This window comes from Castor canadensis, chromosome 14 (genome assembly GCF_047511655.1).
Source record: "Castor canadensis chromosome 14, mCasCan1.hap1v2, whole genome shotgun sequence".
Lineage (NCBI taxonomy): Eukaryota > Metazoa > Chordata > Mammalia > Rodentia > Castoridae > Castor > Castor canadensis.
In genome coordinates, this window is record NC_133399.1 from 25,949,418 (window position 1) to 25,966,333 (window position 16,916).

The 16,916-nt window shown below is 53.2% G+C and overlaps 1 protein-coding gene across 8 annotated transcripts in view; it reads right to left on the reverse strand.

Moving 5' to 3' along the window:
* Nucleotides 1-406: 406 nt before the first annotated feature.
* Nucleotides 407-16,916, reverse strand: part of Smarca4 (SWI/SNF related BAF chromatin remodeling complex subunit ATPase 4) — an 82,170-nt gene continuing 65,660 nt past the window's right edge. For 3 of the 8 annotated variants that reach the window (XM_074054056.1, XM_074054055.1, XM_074054053.1), the window contains 7 exons: nucleotides 16,159-16,377; nucleotides 11,911-12,173; nucleotides 2,667-2,775; nucleotides 2,346-2,447; nucleotides 1,636-1,768; nucleotides 1,399-1,541; nucleotides 407-859 (listed from right to left, as the gene is read on the reverse strand). In XM_074054056.1, the coding sequence (XP_073910157.1) occupies nucleotides 827-859; nucleotides 1,399-1,541; nucleotides 1,636-1,768; nucleotides 2,346-2,447; nucleotides 2,667-2,775; nucleotides 11,911-12,173; nucleotides 16,159-16,377 (1,002 nt within the window). In that variant the 3' untranslated portion in view covers nucleotides 407-826. Of the gene's footprint in view, nucleotides 860-1,398; nucleotides 1,542-1,635; nucleotides 1,769-2,345; nucleotides 2,448-2,666; nucleotides 2,776-11,910; nucleotides 12,245-16,158; nucleotides 16,378-16,916 lie in introns of those variants that run through there. The other 5 variants (XM_020173182.2, XM_020173174.2, XM_020173183.2 and 2 more) reach the window with 4 other exon arrangements.

A 16,916-nucleotide genomic window follows, 5' to 3' on the forward strand; every position in this document is an offset into this window, starting at 1 on the left:
ATGTCCGACTTACGGATGTTAAAGCAGTACGTCCAAAGAACCACATTTGGAGGATCCAAGTGAAGGGTGATGACAGTGACTCATAGTAACGGAGCTTAATGAGGAAACAGATATCACAGGAAGTTCAAGAAAGTTCTGCACTTGGAAGCTCTCCCTGAGCACCCTGTCCCTGGGCCCTGCCTGCTCTTGGCAGTTTCTACCACCCGGCCATGGCTGCAGGCAGGCAAAGGACTGAGCTGCCTGCTCCCCACATAGCAGGGACCAGAGCCCAAGTGGGGACTCGGTGACATCGGGGCCTAGGCAGTCTTCTGTGCTCTGCTGGGACCTCATGTTTTCCTCTGTGAAATGGGCCCCATGGGTTGTGGATGACAGCAAGAGCCAGGAACGAGTGCAGCAGAGGGTGAAGCCGGTTTTGTCATTGGTTTAATTTATTACTGTTTGACATCCAGTGACACTGACATACCCCACCGGGCCTGTGCCCCTGGCCCCCGGCGAGTCTGACCTGTCCGGTAAGATACAGTACGAGGAGTGGACAGCCACACACATGCACCCACGCAGGACTACAGGAAAGAGCCGCAGCTGGGCGCGACTTTCCACGCAGCCCCTCTCTAAACAGTTAATGCTGTGACAGACGCTACTGAGGCCAGGCCAGGGCCAGACACAAACAGGCCTACATGTTCTCTGCCGTATAAATATGGGAGCTTGCTTGTTTATACAGTTCCTTCCCCAAGGCTGCAACTACGCTGCTGCTACCCGTTACTGCTAAGAGCTACTCCGTCTCGGCTCAGGGACGCGGCTTGGGGTCGAGACTCTGGAATGTCGGGGCTCAGTCTTCCTCGCTGCCACTTCCTGAGCGGTCCTGGAGAGGGCACAAAGGACAGTGTTACCACTCTACCTAATCCTGAGGGAGGATTCCTTAATGTCCTCACAGGTCCCAGGTCTTTATTTTAAAGCAGCACCTCAAAATGGCGCCAGGGCCTGAGCCATGGTGCCCGTTATCTGCTGGACTTTTCTGATGCACACGAGAGCAAACAGAGGCTCAGCTCTGGCTCACCCACCTCCCCAGACATGTCACCTACGCCGTCCCCCGGGAAAGGGCTGTGGCTCCACAATGGCTGCGTGTGCACACGTTCTCTGTCCGCAAAGGGTTTCTTTTTGTTTCTGTAATGGCATCTGCAATCCCAGGAGCTCCCAGTCAACAGGGACGTGACCCACCCTGCCTGGTGTCATAGCAAGGCGGCTCCCCAGGCTGTGGCAGGAGCCCTAGGCCTCTTGTGCCCCAGCCTGGACGCCACCAGCACTGAGCCGCTTGAGCAGCAGGTGTGGGTGGGATAAGCCACTTCATGTTCAGCCTCAGTTTCTCCAACTGCAGAGGGGGCTATTGTATCACCTACTCACCTCCTCTTGTTCCTCCTCACTGTCATCATCACTCACGACAGGCTTGGCCCGCGACCCGCGGCTCGGCCGCCGGCGGCCCCCCTTCAGGCGATCCTGTGTCTTCTCCTTGCGGCCCAGCTTGATCTTGACTTTGACAGAGCGGGCTGCGGGGGTGGGGGAGAAGGAAGAGGTGAAGGGGGAGCTGGGCACCTTGGAGCCAGGCCGTCTGTGAGCCAGGCAGCCCACCCCAGGACTCACACTCAGACTCGGAGCCTTCCTCCTCGCCCTCCTCCTCCTCTTCACTCTCCTCGCCTTCGCTGTCGTCCTCTTTCTCAATTTTCTGCCTGACGCTGGTGAAGACAGACTGCAGGACGATGGAGTCCTCATAGATCTAGAGGGAGTGCAGGGCTTGAGTGTGTGTGTGTGGGGGGGGGTCTGTGGGAGAGGCCCCCAGACCCTGCATCTCATGGCTACTGGCACAGCCCTGAGTGGGGCTGGCTCTGGCTGTCAGAGAGCATCAGGCTTGCAAAATGCTCCAGGAGGAAAGGGAAGGTAGGTGGGGTGGTTTGAGAATAGCTGCAGGTGCCTGCTTCCCTACGAAGAACTCCAGGCACATTTTTTTGGTGGGACTGGGGTTTAAACTCAGGGCCTCATGCTTGCAAGGCAGGCGCTCTTTGAGCCTCACCTCCAGACCTCACTCGTGTACTTGTAAGGGCTCTGGGAAGGTCCAAATGCATGTCCCCGATGAAGTGGCATTTTCCCAACTCTTAAAACAAAATCCCTTGCCTATGAAGCACCTTTCCTAGACACCAAAGTGTGCAGGAATTCAAAACACAAACACAGGCTGCAGCTCCTTCCTCTGTGCAAACTGCACAATAGCCCAAGTTGTTGGTATTTCTTAAAGACTCATCAACTTCTAAGGGACTTGGGAAGGGAGGTGGCTGAGTCCCACTGCATGGCACGCTCACCAGGGAGCCCTCGAGGTTGAAGGTCTGTGCATTCTGGCACAGCAGCATCACATCCTTCTCCAGGTCATTGAGGCTGCGGTACTTGTGGTTGCGGATGCGCTCCTGGGGAGAGGGAGGAGTCTTACTGTGGGGTACCCCAGGGGGTACAGCTGGGAGGTCAGACAGCCTGGGGCCCCTTATGTCCCCACGGAGCTCCAAGAGCCAGGGACTGGTCTTTCCTTCCTTCCCTGTGCCCAGTGATGCCCCTGACCACCTTCCTGCTCCCCCAGGCTCTTGGATGGACGCCTCTGGGGCCAAGAGTCCCACCCCACGGCTGGGTACCTTGATCTTCTTGAAGTCCACGGGCTTGCGGATGAGCTCGTAGTATTCGGGCAGCTCCTTTCGAGAGGGCAGCTGGATGAACACCTCACTGAGCTGACGTCCACTACTACTGCAAGGTGACACAGCAGGTGTCACTCCAAGGCACCAAGAGACACTCCCACCCCACCATTTGAGGACAAGAATTTAAAGTAGACTGGGGAGTTCTCATGTGTGTGCTGTCTCATGACTTCTGGAACATTCTTGAGAGGCAACCATGTGTGGTGCCCAGGACACATTTGAAACTTGCCAGTGGCCTAAAATTCCCCTACTGCTGGTGGGAACCTACCCTGCCCTCAGCACCCATCAGACGCACGTGACCTGCTCCAAGCTCTAAAGATGCAAGAACGAGCCTGCTCGTGCCAGGACCATCGCAAGGCGCACATCTCCAGAGACCACGTGCTCATGGGCGTGTCTTTTAGTCCCACTATGTACCAGTGTCCTTTGGAGAATTTGGTGAGACCCATGGCTGTAGCTAGAGAGGTACAGTACCCAGGCCGTCCTTCAAAACTCTCCATGGCTGAGGGAATGGGATGGAGGGAGACAGAAGAGGAAAAGTGGGTGCTTCAGGTCAAGGGAGGGGCTGCCCAACAAGGGTCCTTGCTTCAGATCACCCTGACCAGCCCACCCTGTCATCGAGAGCAAAGCCTGGTGCACAGGGGCCAGAGAGGACAGTGACCCCAAAACCTCTCCAAACCTGCAGGTCCTGTCTCTGTCTGGGATCTCCTTTTAGTTTTGGCAGCTGGGAGTGAGCCCAGTGGAACATTCTAAGCTCCCTCCTCTCTACAACAGAACCTCGATACACACCTTACTGTGATGCAAAGCAAGAACTGATTCACTGACTCCACACACAAAGCACAGGCACAAAGTGTCCCAGCTCCTCGGGAGGCTGAGGCAGGATTGCTTAAACCTGGTCAAGGGCCAGCCCGAATGACATGGTAAGACATGACAGACCCTGTCTTATGAGAAGCTTCCCAACGCCACAGCCTCACTTACAAAGTATTGTGTGCCCTGACAGGTTCCCAGCAGTGACCCTGGGCCCCAGGACCAAATGGGCTCTACCGGTTCTCAAACTGCTGTTAGAGAACCACAACTGTGCTACTCCCCTAGCTGGAGATGCAGGTGACATGAGTTGTTGACACTGGATGTTAGGAAGCCAGCAGACACTTGGGTTCAAGTGTTTGGGAAATCACTTGGGCTCGCCCTGGTGGCAGGTGGACAGGACTTGTCCTTGTCGTTGGCCTCTGTGCTCACTCCAGCTCCTCCTCAGCCATTCTACAGCGTGGCTGGACCTGGCGACTCTGTGGTTCTGATTTGTATTTTCTGGATGCCTGTAAGACTGCCAGGCACACCCCAGCCTCCTTGGTGCAGGGTCACTGCCCATCTTCTGTTCTGTCCCCTAGGGGCTGTGTTCATAGCAAATACCTGCTCTGGTCTAGGGCTTGCCATCTTTCTTCATGGTGTTCGGAGAGAAGAGAGATTCGTGTCCTTTTGGACTTGGTGCTGTTACTGTCCTTTGCTACCCCAAGATCACAGTGTCTGCTGCTCACTTCTAGTTTTGCACGTGATTAGCATGGAGGCCAGTCACCCTGACCAGCCCACCCTGTCATCAAGAGCAAAGCCTGGTGAACAGCAGGTGCTCCGGAACTGCCTGTTCAGGGTCGCTAGGGACGCAGGCTCAGGTCACAGAGCAGGAATTTGAAGCTGGATCTCACCAAGGTGGCCTCTAGCTGAGAAGCTGTGATTGCCAGACGCTGCAGCCCGTCTTTGTAGGTCTGCGGGGTCTGGAAGCTGAGCCTCTGGAGGCCTCCCAGCAGGGCTGATGGACTAAAGGGCCCAGAAGAGCCCAGAGGCTTGTCAGGATCCTCCTCCATGGCCTGGTGCTTCCCAGCTGGGTTCACTGGTTTGGCAGCAATCAATGGTGACAAGGATGACAGTGACAACAGGGCCCCTGCCATTTTTCTCCTGCGTTTAACTATCAACTCTTAGAGTAGGGACTTCAGATCTCATTCACTGCCTCATCACTTGGAAGGGACAGGGTGCATGTGGCTCAGAGTGACCACAGCCTCTGGAGTGCTGGTCTATGTGAACAGGAGTCTCCTCCATGCCAACACAGGCTTTAGAGGGACTACCTGTCACCAAGTCCTACACTCCTCCCCTCCCCCCAGCAGGCCAGTGATCCAGGCAGGACCAAGCCCTTTGGATTTTCTCCCAGGTGCTGGCAAGCTGGAATCACCCGTGACTGACTAACTGCGTGGTCTGCACCTCTTGCACTGTCTTGCACAAGGCTAGGAGAGGATGGTCTGGGGTGGGCGTTCCAGGATGGCCAACTCAGCAGTGTTTCCAGTGAGCCAGTGCCCTGTCTGGAGGTGCTGATTATAATCAATCAATGAATCCTGAATTGAAAGCTTAAGAAATCCTGATGCCTCTTCTCTAGGGAACTCAAGTTTGGAAACCCCCTAGTTGAACACTCATTTTTAGAGACTGGCCCCTGAGCCCAGCTTTCACATCTACTTTGAAAGCTCACCGCGGTTTCCAACACTACAAGCACAAAGGACTGTGTTCTCCACATAGCCAAGAACTGCATGGTGCCCACAGTGCCGTGCAATGCCAAGAACATTGCTCAGGTCCACGGAGGAGAGTAAAATGAAAGGCAGAGCAAGCCGTAGGTGTCCCAGACACAAGGTGCAGGGAGGTACAAGGGTACAGGACTGTGGACAGCAACCCAGACTAAATTAGTCAGCGGTGCCCTGTTTTTTTGGTGGGACTGGGTTTTGAACTCAGGGCTTCACTCCTGCAAAGCAGGCCCTCTACTGCTTGAGCGGTGCCTCCAGTCCATTTTGCTCTGGTTATATTTTGGAGATGGGGTCTCCCAAATTATTTGTCCCGGCTGGCCTTGAACTGGGAGCCTCTTGATCTTGGCTTCCAAGTACCTAGGATTGTAGGTGTGAGCCATGGTGGGCCCAGTTAGTCTTGCCCTATTGATATTAGGGCAGGACCCAAGGCCCCCTTGGGAGAGGAGGAAGCAGGAGGAACAGGAAAGGGGGCTAGAGGGTGTGGAGAACATGCCACTGAGGCAGTGCACATGTAGGTGCTCAGCCAGTGGGCCATGGCCTCACCACTGAGACAAAGGCCCTGTAACTCCAGGTGAGGAAGAAGGGTAAAGGTGGCAATGCCCTCAGGACTTAAGACACCGGTCATCCGTCAGGAGCCACCCTGCCTGAAGCAATTTTGTTCAATGTATATTTGTGGTTTTAAAACTGCTCCATATCAGGCTGCCTTTTGTTGTCAGTGAGTCAACAAAAGCGTACAAGGCACCAAGCACAAAATGCAGTCAGCCTTACAGAAAGGGCAGGTAGAGTGCCCTTCCAGAAAACTCCAAGGCAACCTCAAGATGGCTAGACAGCCCCCGGGACTATGCTCTCCATGGCTCAGCCACACTAGGTCCTCTGCTTCAGACATCTGGATATCTGGCCAAGTTCCCTAGGCCCTCCTGGGAATTCACCCACTAGACATCCTTCCTCCGGTCAGAACCTGTGCAGCACCAGCTCCCTGGCTAAGTGCCCAGAAGACAGTGCTGAATGCAGACCTGGAAGCCATGGCTTCTTCCTGCTGGAGTACATCCAGCCCTCAGGCTCCCTCAGGCAGATGATGTAAAGGAGAGCCCTGGGGACTCCTGGCCCTGTTGATCCTGGAGGAGCCAGGCCCGTAGCACACTGTCCACTGCCTGGGACAACATCAGCCTGATAACCTGCAACCCACATTCTGGTGTTGCACAGGCACAGCCTCTCAACTATGAAGTGCATCCTGCCTCTCTCTGTGAGAAGCAGTGGGCCTGAGGCAACAGTGGCAGCCCCCACCCCCATCTCCACCCGGCTCCAGTCCCACACACCCTTTCAGTGTGGCTTCTCCACAGCTCCTTGGGGACTGCTGCTCCTGGGCTGCAGATGTGGAAACTGAGGCAGAGATGTGGTATAATGCCAATTACAAGCCTCTGGCTGTTCCCTCTAGGCAAAAGGGAAGCTACTGCTTGGTGGGTTAAGGACCCTGTGAGGCACAGCCCAGGCAGTGAGCACCTAGGGCTGCCACTGAGGTAACCTCGGTATAGTACTCAGGTTCTGGACTTGGCCCGGAGCACACAGGTGTTGGGCATGGCGGCGAGGGCCAAGGGCTTGGCCAGTTGGAGCTCAAGGTCCAGCAGGGTGCCCAGTGGTGTCCCTTGCCGTTGTTCTGTGCATGGGAACTTTCCCACACACTCTGTGGACACACACATGCTGCCTCAGCTCCCCCACCGCCAATGACAACTCCAGGACCCAGGAGGAGGACAGCACCTGGCAGCACACAGAGCCTAAGATAGCTCAACCCTGGACCCAGGACCCAGGCTGAACTTGCCCATGGGCTTCTATTTAAAGCAAAGACTCCCATCTCAGCTCCATCGCTTGGTTCTTTTTTGTGGTTCCGGGACCCTCATGTGCCAGGCATGGGCTGGTTTAGAGTGTGGCAGGTTCCTCAGGTGACCTGAGACCACAGGAAGGAGCCCATGGTCAATCACAATCCAGCCCTGGCCACCACAGCCCTCCATTGTCTGCATGAGCTGTCCCTATGCCTGACACTTGTGCCTCCTCTCTCATGGACCCGCTCTTTCAGAATCTGCTTACGTGACCTTTACTACCAAAGGCCACCCAAGCCTTGACTTCCTTCCTTGGCTAGCGTCACACCCACGGTACTACGGAACTCTCCACAACTGTCCGAGCTTTTCTCTGCAGGAGCCCCACAGTACGAAGCACCATGTACACAGAAACCTCAGGAGGGGATGGCCAAGGATCTTGGAGTTTGAAGGGAGCAAGCTTCCCCATCAAGCTGGGCTGCCATCACTTGGGGGGCTGAGGCAGGAGGATTGAGAGCTCTAGGCCATCAAGGGCCATTTATACCTGTGCCAAAAAAAGAAAAGAGAAAAAAAAAAAAACCCCAAGCGGAAGGTGGGTGCATCCATAGCTCAGTGATAGAGTGCTTGTTCAGCACGTTTAAGGCCTGGAAACAGTGAAACCAGGGTAACCAGACGTCTGGTGGGATAACTACAAAGGTGGTATCAGAGCTCACTCTGCTCCTGTAAGATGTAACCGAGGGGGCACATAACCCATCAAAAGCAACATTCCGAATAATTCCAAGTGACAGAAAGGGGGTTCCTGTCACTCCACAACTATCTGGCCTTGGCATATGGCTAAGCCACTTACCCATAAAGTGCCATCACACTGAAGCACAACCTGGCTGCCACCTAAGGTACCTCAAGGTCCACAAAGAACTACACGACAGTTCATTGTCTCTTCAAGCTCCATGTACACAACCCAGTCACAGAGATCTGCTTCAAGGGTTCTGGAAAGCAAACTTAAAAATCCAAATGTTGCAGCCAAGTGCTGGCGACTCAATTCAGGGCCAGCCCTGGACAAACAGTTTTGGTTATTTATCTCCAAAATAACCAGAGTAAAAATAGACTGGGGGTGTGGCTCAACCAGTAGAGCGCCTGCTTTGTAAGTGGGAAGCTGAGTTCAAACTGCAGTCCTGAGGGGGAAAAAAAAAAAAAAACCCAAAAAACAAATTTCAAATGTTTCATTCTCTCCTCCAAAGAGGAGCAATAGGAAGGTTACAACAAAAATGTGAGCCTTGATGCTGCGTGCAATTTTATTCCCCTCACCTCCTCTTCACCTCAGCCCTGATACAGGGCTAGGGCACCAGCCATGACTTGTGCCACTTGCCATGACAGCTGTTGGCTTGGAACCCGGTATCTGACAGGAATACTGTAAAGAATTTGCCTTGGCACAAAATGAGGTGTGGCCACTGCCCTGGGCTCCTGCAAAGTGACCTCTGAGCATGCCTGACAGGGCGGCTGTGATCGCCTGGAAGAGAATAGGTGATTCAGGGTGATGGCTCTGGGTCACATGGTTTCAGCTCAAGCTGCAGAGGTGTTGGAGGCCAAGGTCAGCCAACATGACCAAGTCCCTGTAAAAACCCTGGACACTGAGGCTTCCTCATCTGGCAGCATTGCACACTGTCTTAGCACTACAGGAAGGTGGCACAGCCTGTGTTTCCACCCAAGAGGCCGAGGGAAGCCCCACTCTCAGGGTCCTGGGGGTGGGGGGGCTCTTCCTTGGCTGAGGAATCTTGACCCTTCCCGTGATCAAGCACCATGGAGTGAGCTCTCCACTTTCCTGAACCTCACAGTGGGCTGCACACAGTTTTCCCTCACAGTTCAACCTTGAAATGAGTGGATTCTGTGCCTAACCACCATTTTTTAATGTATCTGCTAAATGAGGCAGCTTCCCACCAGAAAAGCCCGGGTAGGTCTTTCCTGGGTTGAGGCGCTCATCTCTTCCCATGTGACTGCCAGCAAACACTTCTGCTTCAGAGAACAGACTAAGTCACTCCCAGTACAGACCACTCCTCTCCCATGCCCTGGGACACAGGTGCCACCCAGGTTCAGTACTTCCATGGCTTATCCCTGCCTCTGGGCAGCTGCTGGTTTTGTGATGCTGTCTACCCCAGGACATGAGGTCACCCTGAAACTGATGCTTGGACGCAAGCACTGAGAGCACCGGTGACCCTGGCCCTGGTGACGAGGAGCCAGTATCCTTCAACAGGATACTTCTTGACAAAACCATCACGAACAGATCCTGGCCCACTTCTCAGCACCTCTTTCTAGGCTGAAGAGTCGCCTGCTGGGTGAGCTGTCTTCTGTTCTGGCACTTGCGAGATCAGTGAGAGTGATGCCTATGAAGCTTTCCCAGCAAGGTGCAACTTGCCTATGGAAATGGACTGCCACTGACTGCCACCGACCATGCTTCCTGGAAATAGCCAAAGCCTCTATTGTTTCCCACTGTGTTTCTTCAAACCGGGCTAACGGAAGTAAAGTGCCCATCTTCAGTGTGGACCTGGATACTTTCACATGCATATATAGACACAGATACCCTAGAGGCTCACTTGTGCCGTTTTCCTATCCATCCGCCTGTGGTAACCATGTCAGCGTACAGCACGTGGCCCAGCTTTGCACATAACCAAAAGCTCTTCGATGTCTGGCTTCTTTCTCTCAATGAGATAAGAGGCTCTCCAGGTAGGAGCACGTCTGTTCTGGCTCCTAGGAGCCTGTACTACAGTCAGGCCACACCAAGCTATTCTCCTGTGGACACACCTGGGTGGCTCCTGTTGGGGAGACCAGTACCCCACCTACTGCAGACATCTGTGGTGGCCATGCCCTGGGTGCTGTGGTGTGTGACAGTACTGGTGCTGTTAGCTTGTAGAGGGTTAGAAAATGTTCCTGATGAGCTGCCTGCTCCTCTAAGACCACAAGGACGTCCTTGACACCCACAATCCACCATTAAGTCAGCTTGTTTTTCCTGGTCTCTGGCAGGAATCTTTACCGTCGTAGTAAGTGTTCTCTGATGAACACATTCTTAACTTAGTGGAATCTAATCTGTCAGTTGTTAATGGCCAGTGGCTCTTCCTACTTCAAGGACACACGGCTTCTTCTAAAACATTGTTTTTACCTTCCACAGTCTGACACCCATAGTTTCTTTCAAAAGACCATCCGTGTATGTGTGATGTGAGGCAGGGTCAAGGATCCTCTTCTCCACGTGGGGTCACTGCACAGTCCAAACACTGACCTTCAGAGGCCTCTTCACTTGGGACATTTTAAGATTCCTTCACAAAAACACATTAGAAATGGAACAGGAAGGGGCTGGGGTGCAGCTCAGTGGTAGAGTATGCTTAGTGTGTGAGTGAGGCCCTGGTCCTTCCCCAGCACCAAACCAGAAATAAAACACAGACGTATGTGATTTTCACACTCTGTATTTTAAATAAATATTTAAATGTTCTCTACTTTTTAAAAATTTTACTTTCTTGGGCTAGGTGTGGCTCAAGTGGTAGAGCACCTCCCTAGCAAGCATTAAACCCTGAGCTCAAATCCCAGTGCTGCCAAAAAAATTTACTTTCTTTGAGGAATTTGCTTAAGGAGGAGGTTACGAAGCAGACTCAATACTTTCTTTAAAATGCCAGTACACAGGCTGGGTGCTGGTCGCTCACGCCTGTAATCCTAGCTACTCAGGAGGCAGAAATCAGGAGGTTCACGGTTCAAAGCCAGCCCGGGCAAATAGTTCATGAGACCCTATCTTGAAAAATCCCATCACAAGAAAGGAAAGCAAGGTGTAGGCCCCGAGTTCAAGCCTCAGTACTGAAGAAGAAAAAAAAAACAAAAAACCCAGTATATGACATTGTCTAGCTAGTGAACCTAAATGTTTCCTCTTCACTTTCTCGTCAAGTAATAAAAAAGAAACACACTTGTTAATTAGGGTACAATAATCATTGCCAACCCATAAAATGTTGCATCAGGTGACATGTGAGAGCTCACAACTCAATACTTTCCTCTGACCAATACAGCTCGTGAAGTCATAGTTCAATCCCTAGTACCATTACAAATAAAATAAGCACATTTTGCTTCCGGAATCATTGTCTGTCACTCTGTACAACCTTCCCATTATGGGACGATGCTAGCCAGTGTGAACCAGAAAGCTGAGTGAGACACCAGGAAGCAGCAGCCTGCCAAGGCCAGGACTCCTGCCCATGCCGTCTGCTACCAGGCTGCACACAGCTTGCTCACGCTGGCAGGCCTGCTGCAAGAACCACAACTTCCTCCTACTTAAGTGTGTATGTGATCTGTAAGTGGACCTTACAGTGCACTGCCGGGCCGTGGCCGCAGCTGAAGCCACGAGACGCCTTGAGTATGGCCTAAGTCTTGTGGGGACAGGCCCATGGAGCAGAGCTGGTCTACAGCCTCACCCCACCTGACTGGTCCATGAGGACACAATGAGGACACAACGAGGACGGGAGGGCGGCCAGGGTGTGAGAGGCTGCAGCACGGAAGCCACTTGCTCCACTCCAGCCACGTGGCCTACTTGTCAGGGTCCATCTGGCCAACACCCAACACTGCATCCTTGCCATCCTCAAACCCATCAGTTCACAGCTCTACCTGCTGCTGCCACTGCTGGGGCCTAGGCCCTAGACTGTCCCCTCCCCCAGACGACTGCTACCTGTCACTTTTCTTGACAGTAGCACTCCTCTCCCTCTCATCACAGATGTTGTTCTGGAACTGGAGCAAGGAGCAAGGAGAGGGCAGAGCGCTGACACAGGAATGGCATCTGCACATGGCGCCTCCGCTTACCTGTCCTTATACTTGATGACGGCGTCCACGATCTTCTTCATCTTCTTGGTGAGGTTGGGGGGGTTTGGGGAGAGCTTCTCGGCGGGTGGCCGCCCGCGCTTCTTTTGTTTCTTGCTCTCGTCGTCCTTGTCACGGCTGCGGGTGCTGGTGGTCGGCGTGGAGGAGCCGGCGTCGCTGTCACGCTTGCGCTTGCGCGATGACTTCTTCTGCCGGACCTCCTCTTCCATCTCCTCCAGCGTGCCCTCCTCGATGGCCTTCAGGGTCAATAGTAGTGAAATAGACAGCCAGCACCCAAGTCGACAAGCAGAGGCCACCATGTGCTCCCAGGGCCCGGCTGGGGTGGGGAACAGCACACACTGGGGCTGCGGGCTGGGTTCAGACAGGCCGTGAAAAACCGGCGCTGCCCTGTGGACGCCCGGCCCGAGCTGTCCTTACAGACCAACTGTGGACCTCACCAGTCACAGACCCCATCCTCACTGTGCAGAGGGATTAAACCCTAACATCACTCAGCATGCAGGTGACAATGGGAAAAGCCCCATCCCAGGCTCCCCGACTGGAAGTGGTTCAAGTGGTAGAGCACCTACCTTGAAAGTGTGAGGCCCTGAGTTCAAACCTCCTTCTCCCGCCCAAAACAAACTGCTAAACCAAACCTACTGAAAATTAACTATTTTAGAGCCGAGTGACATGCCACACACCTGTCATCCCATATTTAGGAGGCTGAGGCAAGGAGGTCATGAGTTCTAGGCCAGCCTAGGCTACATAGCAAGATACTATCTCAAACAAAACAAAACAAAACAAAAAACCCACAAAACTGAACACAAAAGATTGACCGTGTTAGCCAATCTCGAGTACACACAGTGCTGTGTGGCCACTTCCTGCAGAACCTTCCTGTGCAGTCAACATGCCCTTGCACCAGGAGGCGCTGGGATTTGGGTGTCCCCATTTTCCTATAGCAGAATCTTTCTTTTCTTCTCTGTTGCGGTGCTGGGGTGGAACTGGGCCGCACTCATGCTGGGCAAGTGCTCTGCTAGTGAGCAGCACCGGTCCCATCCTTCCTTTGCCATTCTGCATTATGCCAGGCTTGCCAGTGACTCTCTCTTAAAACAGACTCCTGCCTGATGAGGTGAGGAGCGTGCTGACACACAGTACCAATTGTGAAAGAACCCCAGTTATTAATTCAATGATAACTTGGGTGTTCTGGCTATGAAGCCAGGTTTCAGGGGAGCTTGCACTCAAGAAAGGGGATGGACTGTGACTGAAAGGGACTGTGGCTGGTCATCACACTTAGGCCATGATGGTGACCCAGGCACTGGACAAGGGGCTGAGATGGCCCTGAGCAGAACCCCAGAGGTGTGGTGATAGGAAGTGGGCAGGAGAGCTTCCTGGGGGAGGTGGAAAGGAGCTGAAGGGGTGGATGGGAGAAAGGGCATGTAGCCAGCCACAGGAGGTCTGGGAGCTACAGGCCCTGAGGCAGACAGTAGGAACAGTTGGTTTTATATTGCCCCCCAAATTCATGTCTGCCCAGAACCTCAGAATGTGACTTTATTCAGAAACATGGTCTTTGCATGTGCAATCAGCTAGGAATAGAGATGAGTATCATCCTGTATCTAATGCAACTGGCATTACTTTTATTATTATTATTGGCAATACTGAGGTTTGAACTAGGCAGGCGCTCTACTACAGGTCACACTCCCAGCCCTTTTCTGCTTTATTTTTCAGGAAGGATCTCTTGTTCGTTTTTTGCCAGAGCTGGACTCACACTTAAGAGCCTTCTACCTATGGCCTCCTGCATAGCCAGGATTACAGGAGTGCTTCACTATGCTCAGCCTGCAACTATCCTTGTTAGAAACAGATTCAGGGAGACACAGAGAAGGCTATGTGAGACAGAGATGGAGGCTGATATTGCCAAGGAATGATCCTTCCTCTCCAGGGCCTTCTGAGGGAATATGGCCTTGCCAATATCTTGTTTCAGATTTCTGGTTCCAGGACAGTGAGAAAATGTATTTCTGTTGTATTTTGCTGCCATGGTGTGGTACTTTTATAACTGCCACCCTAGGGTGGCAGCCCCTGGCAAGAGCCAGATTAGCTTGAAGGTTTTTTGTACATACAGCACTCGAGTGGCTTCCAGAAGAGTGGCAGCAATTGCATGCCCACTGGTAGTACAGGCGTGGCCTGTAAATGTGAATACACATGCGACGTGCTCACTGCGGAGAAACAGCCTCTTCAGCAAACGTTGCTGGGACAGCTGCATCTGAAGAATGAAGGTGGATCCTACCTCACACCATTTAACTCAACTGGATCAGAGACCCATACGTAAGAACTAAAATATGAAGCTCTTACAAAACAGAGAAAGCCAGCGCTGGTGGCTCACGCCTGTAATCCTAGCTATGCAGGAGGCAGAGATCAGGAGGATCGCGGTCGAAGCCAGCCTAGGCAAATAGTTCGTGACACCCTATCTCAAAAAAGCCCATCACACAAAAGGGCTGGTGGAGTGGCTCAAGGTGTAGACTTTGAGTTCAAACTCCAGTTCCACAAAAAAAATAAATAAATAAAAGAGGGAAAAAAAAAAGATTAGTGACTTTGGATTTGGTCAAAGTTTCTTTGATATGACACCAAAGAACAGGCAATAAAGAGAAATAAACAGTAAATAAAAACAACAGAACACTTTTGTGTTTCAGTGGATACCATGAATTTGAGAAACATAAAAGCATTATCTCTTGTAAGAGATTTAGGAAGAACTTAATACAGTCTAATAAAAACCCAAAACACTTGGGCGTGGGCAATGAAGAGGGTATAGCAAACAAAAAGAGGAATTCGTGAGCATAAAAAGAACCTGCACGTCAGCCATCAGAAAGATGGGACTCAAAGCCACACGAGGTGTCCCATCCCCCACTCTGGGACGGTGTGAAGCAAAGGTGATGCAATAGCAAGTGCTGGTGAAGACATGGGGAGTTCTGGGTGCGATGTAAAGTGCTGGAGGCCAGTCTGGCCACTATTCAAAAGGCTAGGCACAGAATGACCAACGTGTTCCAACAGTGCCGCTCCCAAGAGAGATCAAAATGTGTCCACACAAAACACAGTGGCACTATTCACAACAGCCCAAATGGCAGCAGAAAAAACAAAATGTGGCATATCCATGGGACATTAAGTAGAGACAAAGCACTTTAGTGGCTGTGTGGCATGGGTGGGGGATCAGCCACCAAGGGGAATGGCAAGTTGGAGCAGGGCTCCTCCTGGGGGATGAAAACGCTCTCCCATGGACTCTGGTAGCACCCCGTAAACACTGAAGTGGACACTTAACATGGCGGTCCATATTGCTGTTAATCATCTCAAAACAAGGCACACCAACACTGGGAGATGTGTTCCAGGAAAGGTTAACAGGAAGGCAGGAGTCTCCTGCTCGGGAGCCAGTGGCCACTTGCCATGGGTCTGGGCCTGGCCGCGCCTATTGCTTCCTGATGGGCAAGCTGGGAAGGTGGCCGCCCTAGGGTCTATGCTCCCTGACCACGTTTGTAGCTCCTGCATGCATGTGCACAGCGCAGGGCCGAGCTCACTACACTGGTCTGCCTGGCTATCACAGGGTGGTGCAGCTCATTCCTGGATGTGGGGCTCACACAGCACAGCATGACGCAAAGCTGTGACCTCCCTGTTCCTTACAAGTGCTGTCCCTGGCAATTTTTACAATCCGACTTACAACCTTGACTCACCAGCTCTGCACTCGGAGCCCCCATTGGATGTGATAGATCCCCATAAAGCCAGTGCTGGCCTGGATACCAGGCTCCTGGCACAGTGCCCTCGGTGAGGGGGAAGCCAGGTGGTCCCCAGCTCCTCTCACTCTGCAGTGTGTCTCGGGCAACACCAGCCAGCCTGGGGCGCACAAGCACCTCCTTCCCCATAGCCTGGCAGGGAGCCTGCTTATGGGGTGACCTGCCCTGAGTGGGGCTGCCAGCCCTCACTCCTCCAGAGTCCTCTATCCATAGGGCCTCAGGGTCAGCACCTTGTCAGGAGCAGTGCTTTAACTTCTTGAAGAGGTCAGCCACTCAGAAGGCCTGAGACAGCCAGCAGCATGCTGCCAGCTTCCCAGAGACAGCATGGGCTCCTCCCTGTGGGCAGCACTGGTGCCGGAACTGAGCATCCATGTCTACGCCATAACATGAGTTGGTCTTAGATCAAGGCCACATCCCAGAGCCTCTGCTCCCCAGCCCTGCCTGGCCTGGCCTACACAGTGCAGCACTCTCTGGCATGTACCTTGAGCCACTGCTTCTCCGTCAGTGAGTCACTGTAGTCCACCTCCTTGCGGTGGCGGGAGCCACGGCCAAACATCTTCTCCTCCTCCTCCTCGCAGGTCAGCCGCTCCACCTCGGCATCGTCCTTGATGATCCAGGATGGAAGCTCATCCTCCTCCATCAGGCGTGGCTTCCGCTTGGGGTTGCGGGCCTCCTCACGCCTGCGGTCCAGGTCCATGCGCTGCAGGGCGGATGGAGGGGAATGAGGTGTCAGTCTGGGAAGCCTTGGCCTGCTCACATCCAGCCTCACAGAGGCCTGGTTCTCTGTTTGCAGGGCTGGGCATTGTGACATTACCGGCAGCTGTCAGTATTGAGGGCCCTCATCTGGCCTGGCTGCTACGACAGACCCTGGGGGGCTCTGGCTCCATCAAAAAGGCCCAGTCTCGATGAAAGACACAAGGGCTGCAAGAACCACCATCCCAGCTTTCCACCATGAGCCAGAGGCAGGGGACTGAGGGATCAAAGCCCTTGATTGTGGCAGCTCCCCCTGAAGGGGAGTGGAGCCCATGGGGGCTGTCAGCAAATGCTTAGGAGATGGGTGCTCAGCAGGACTGGTGGCTCTGCAGGCCACAAACAGGTGTCATGTATCCTACGAATGTCCAGGAGACTGGCAGTGAGAGACAGGTCAGTGGGAGGCATAAGCAACCACACAGAGTGTGGCTCCAGTTTGGTGAGCAGCCAGGATGCCACCATTATCAGACAGACATATGGCATGGTTGT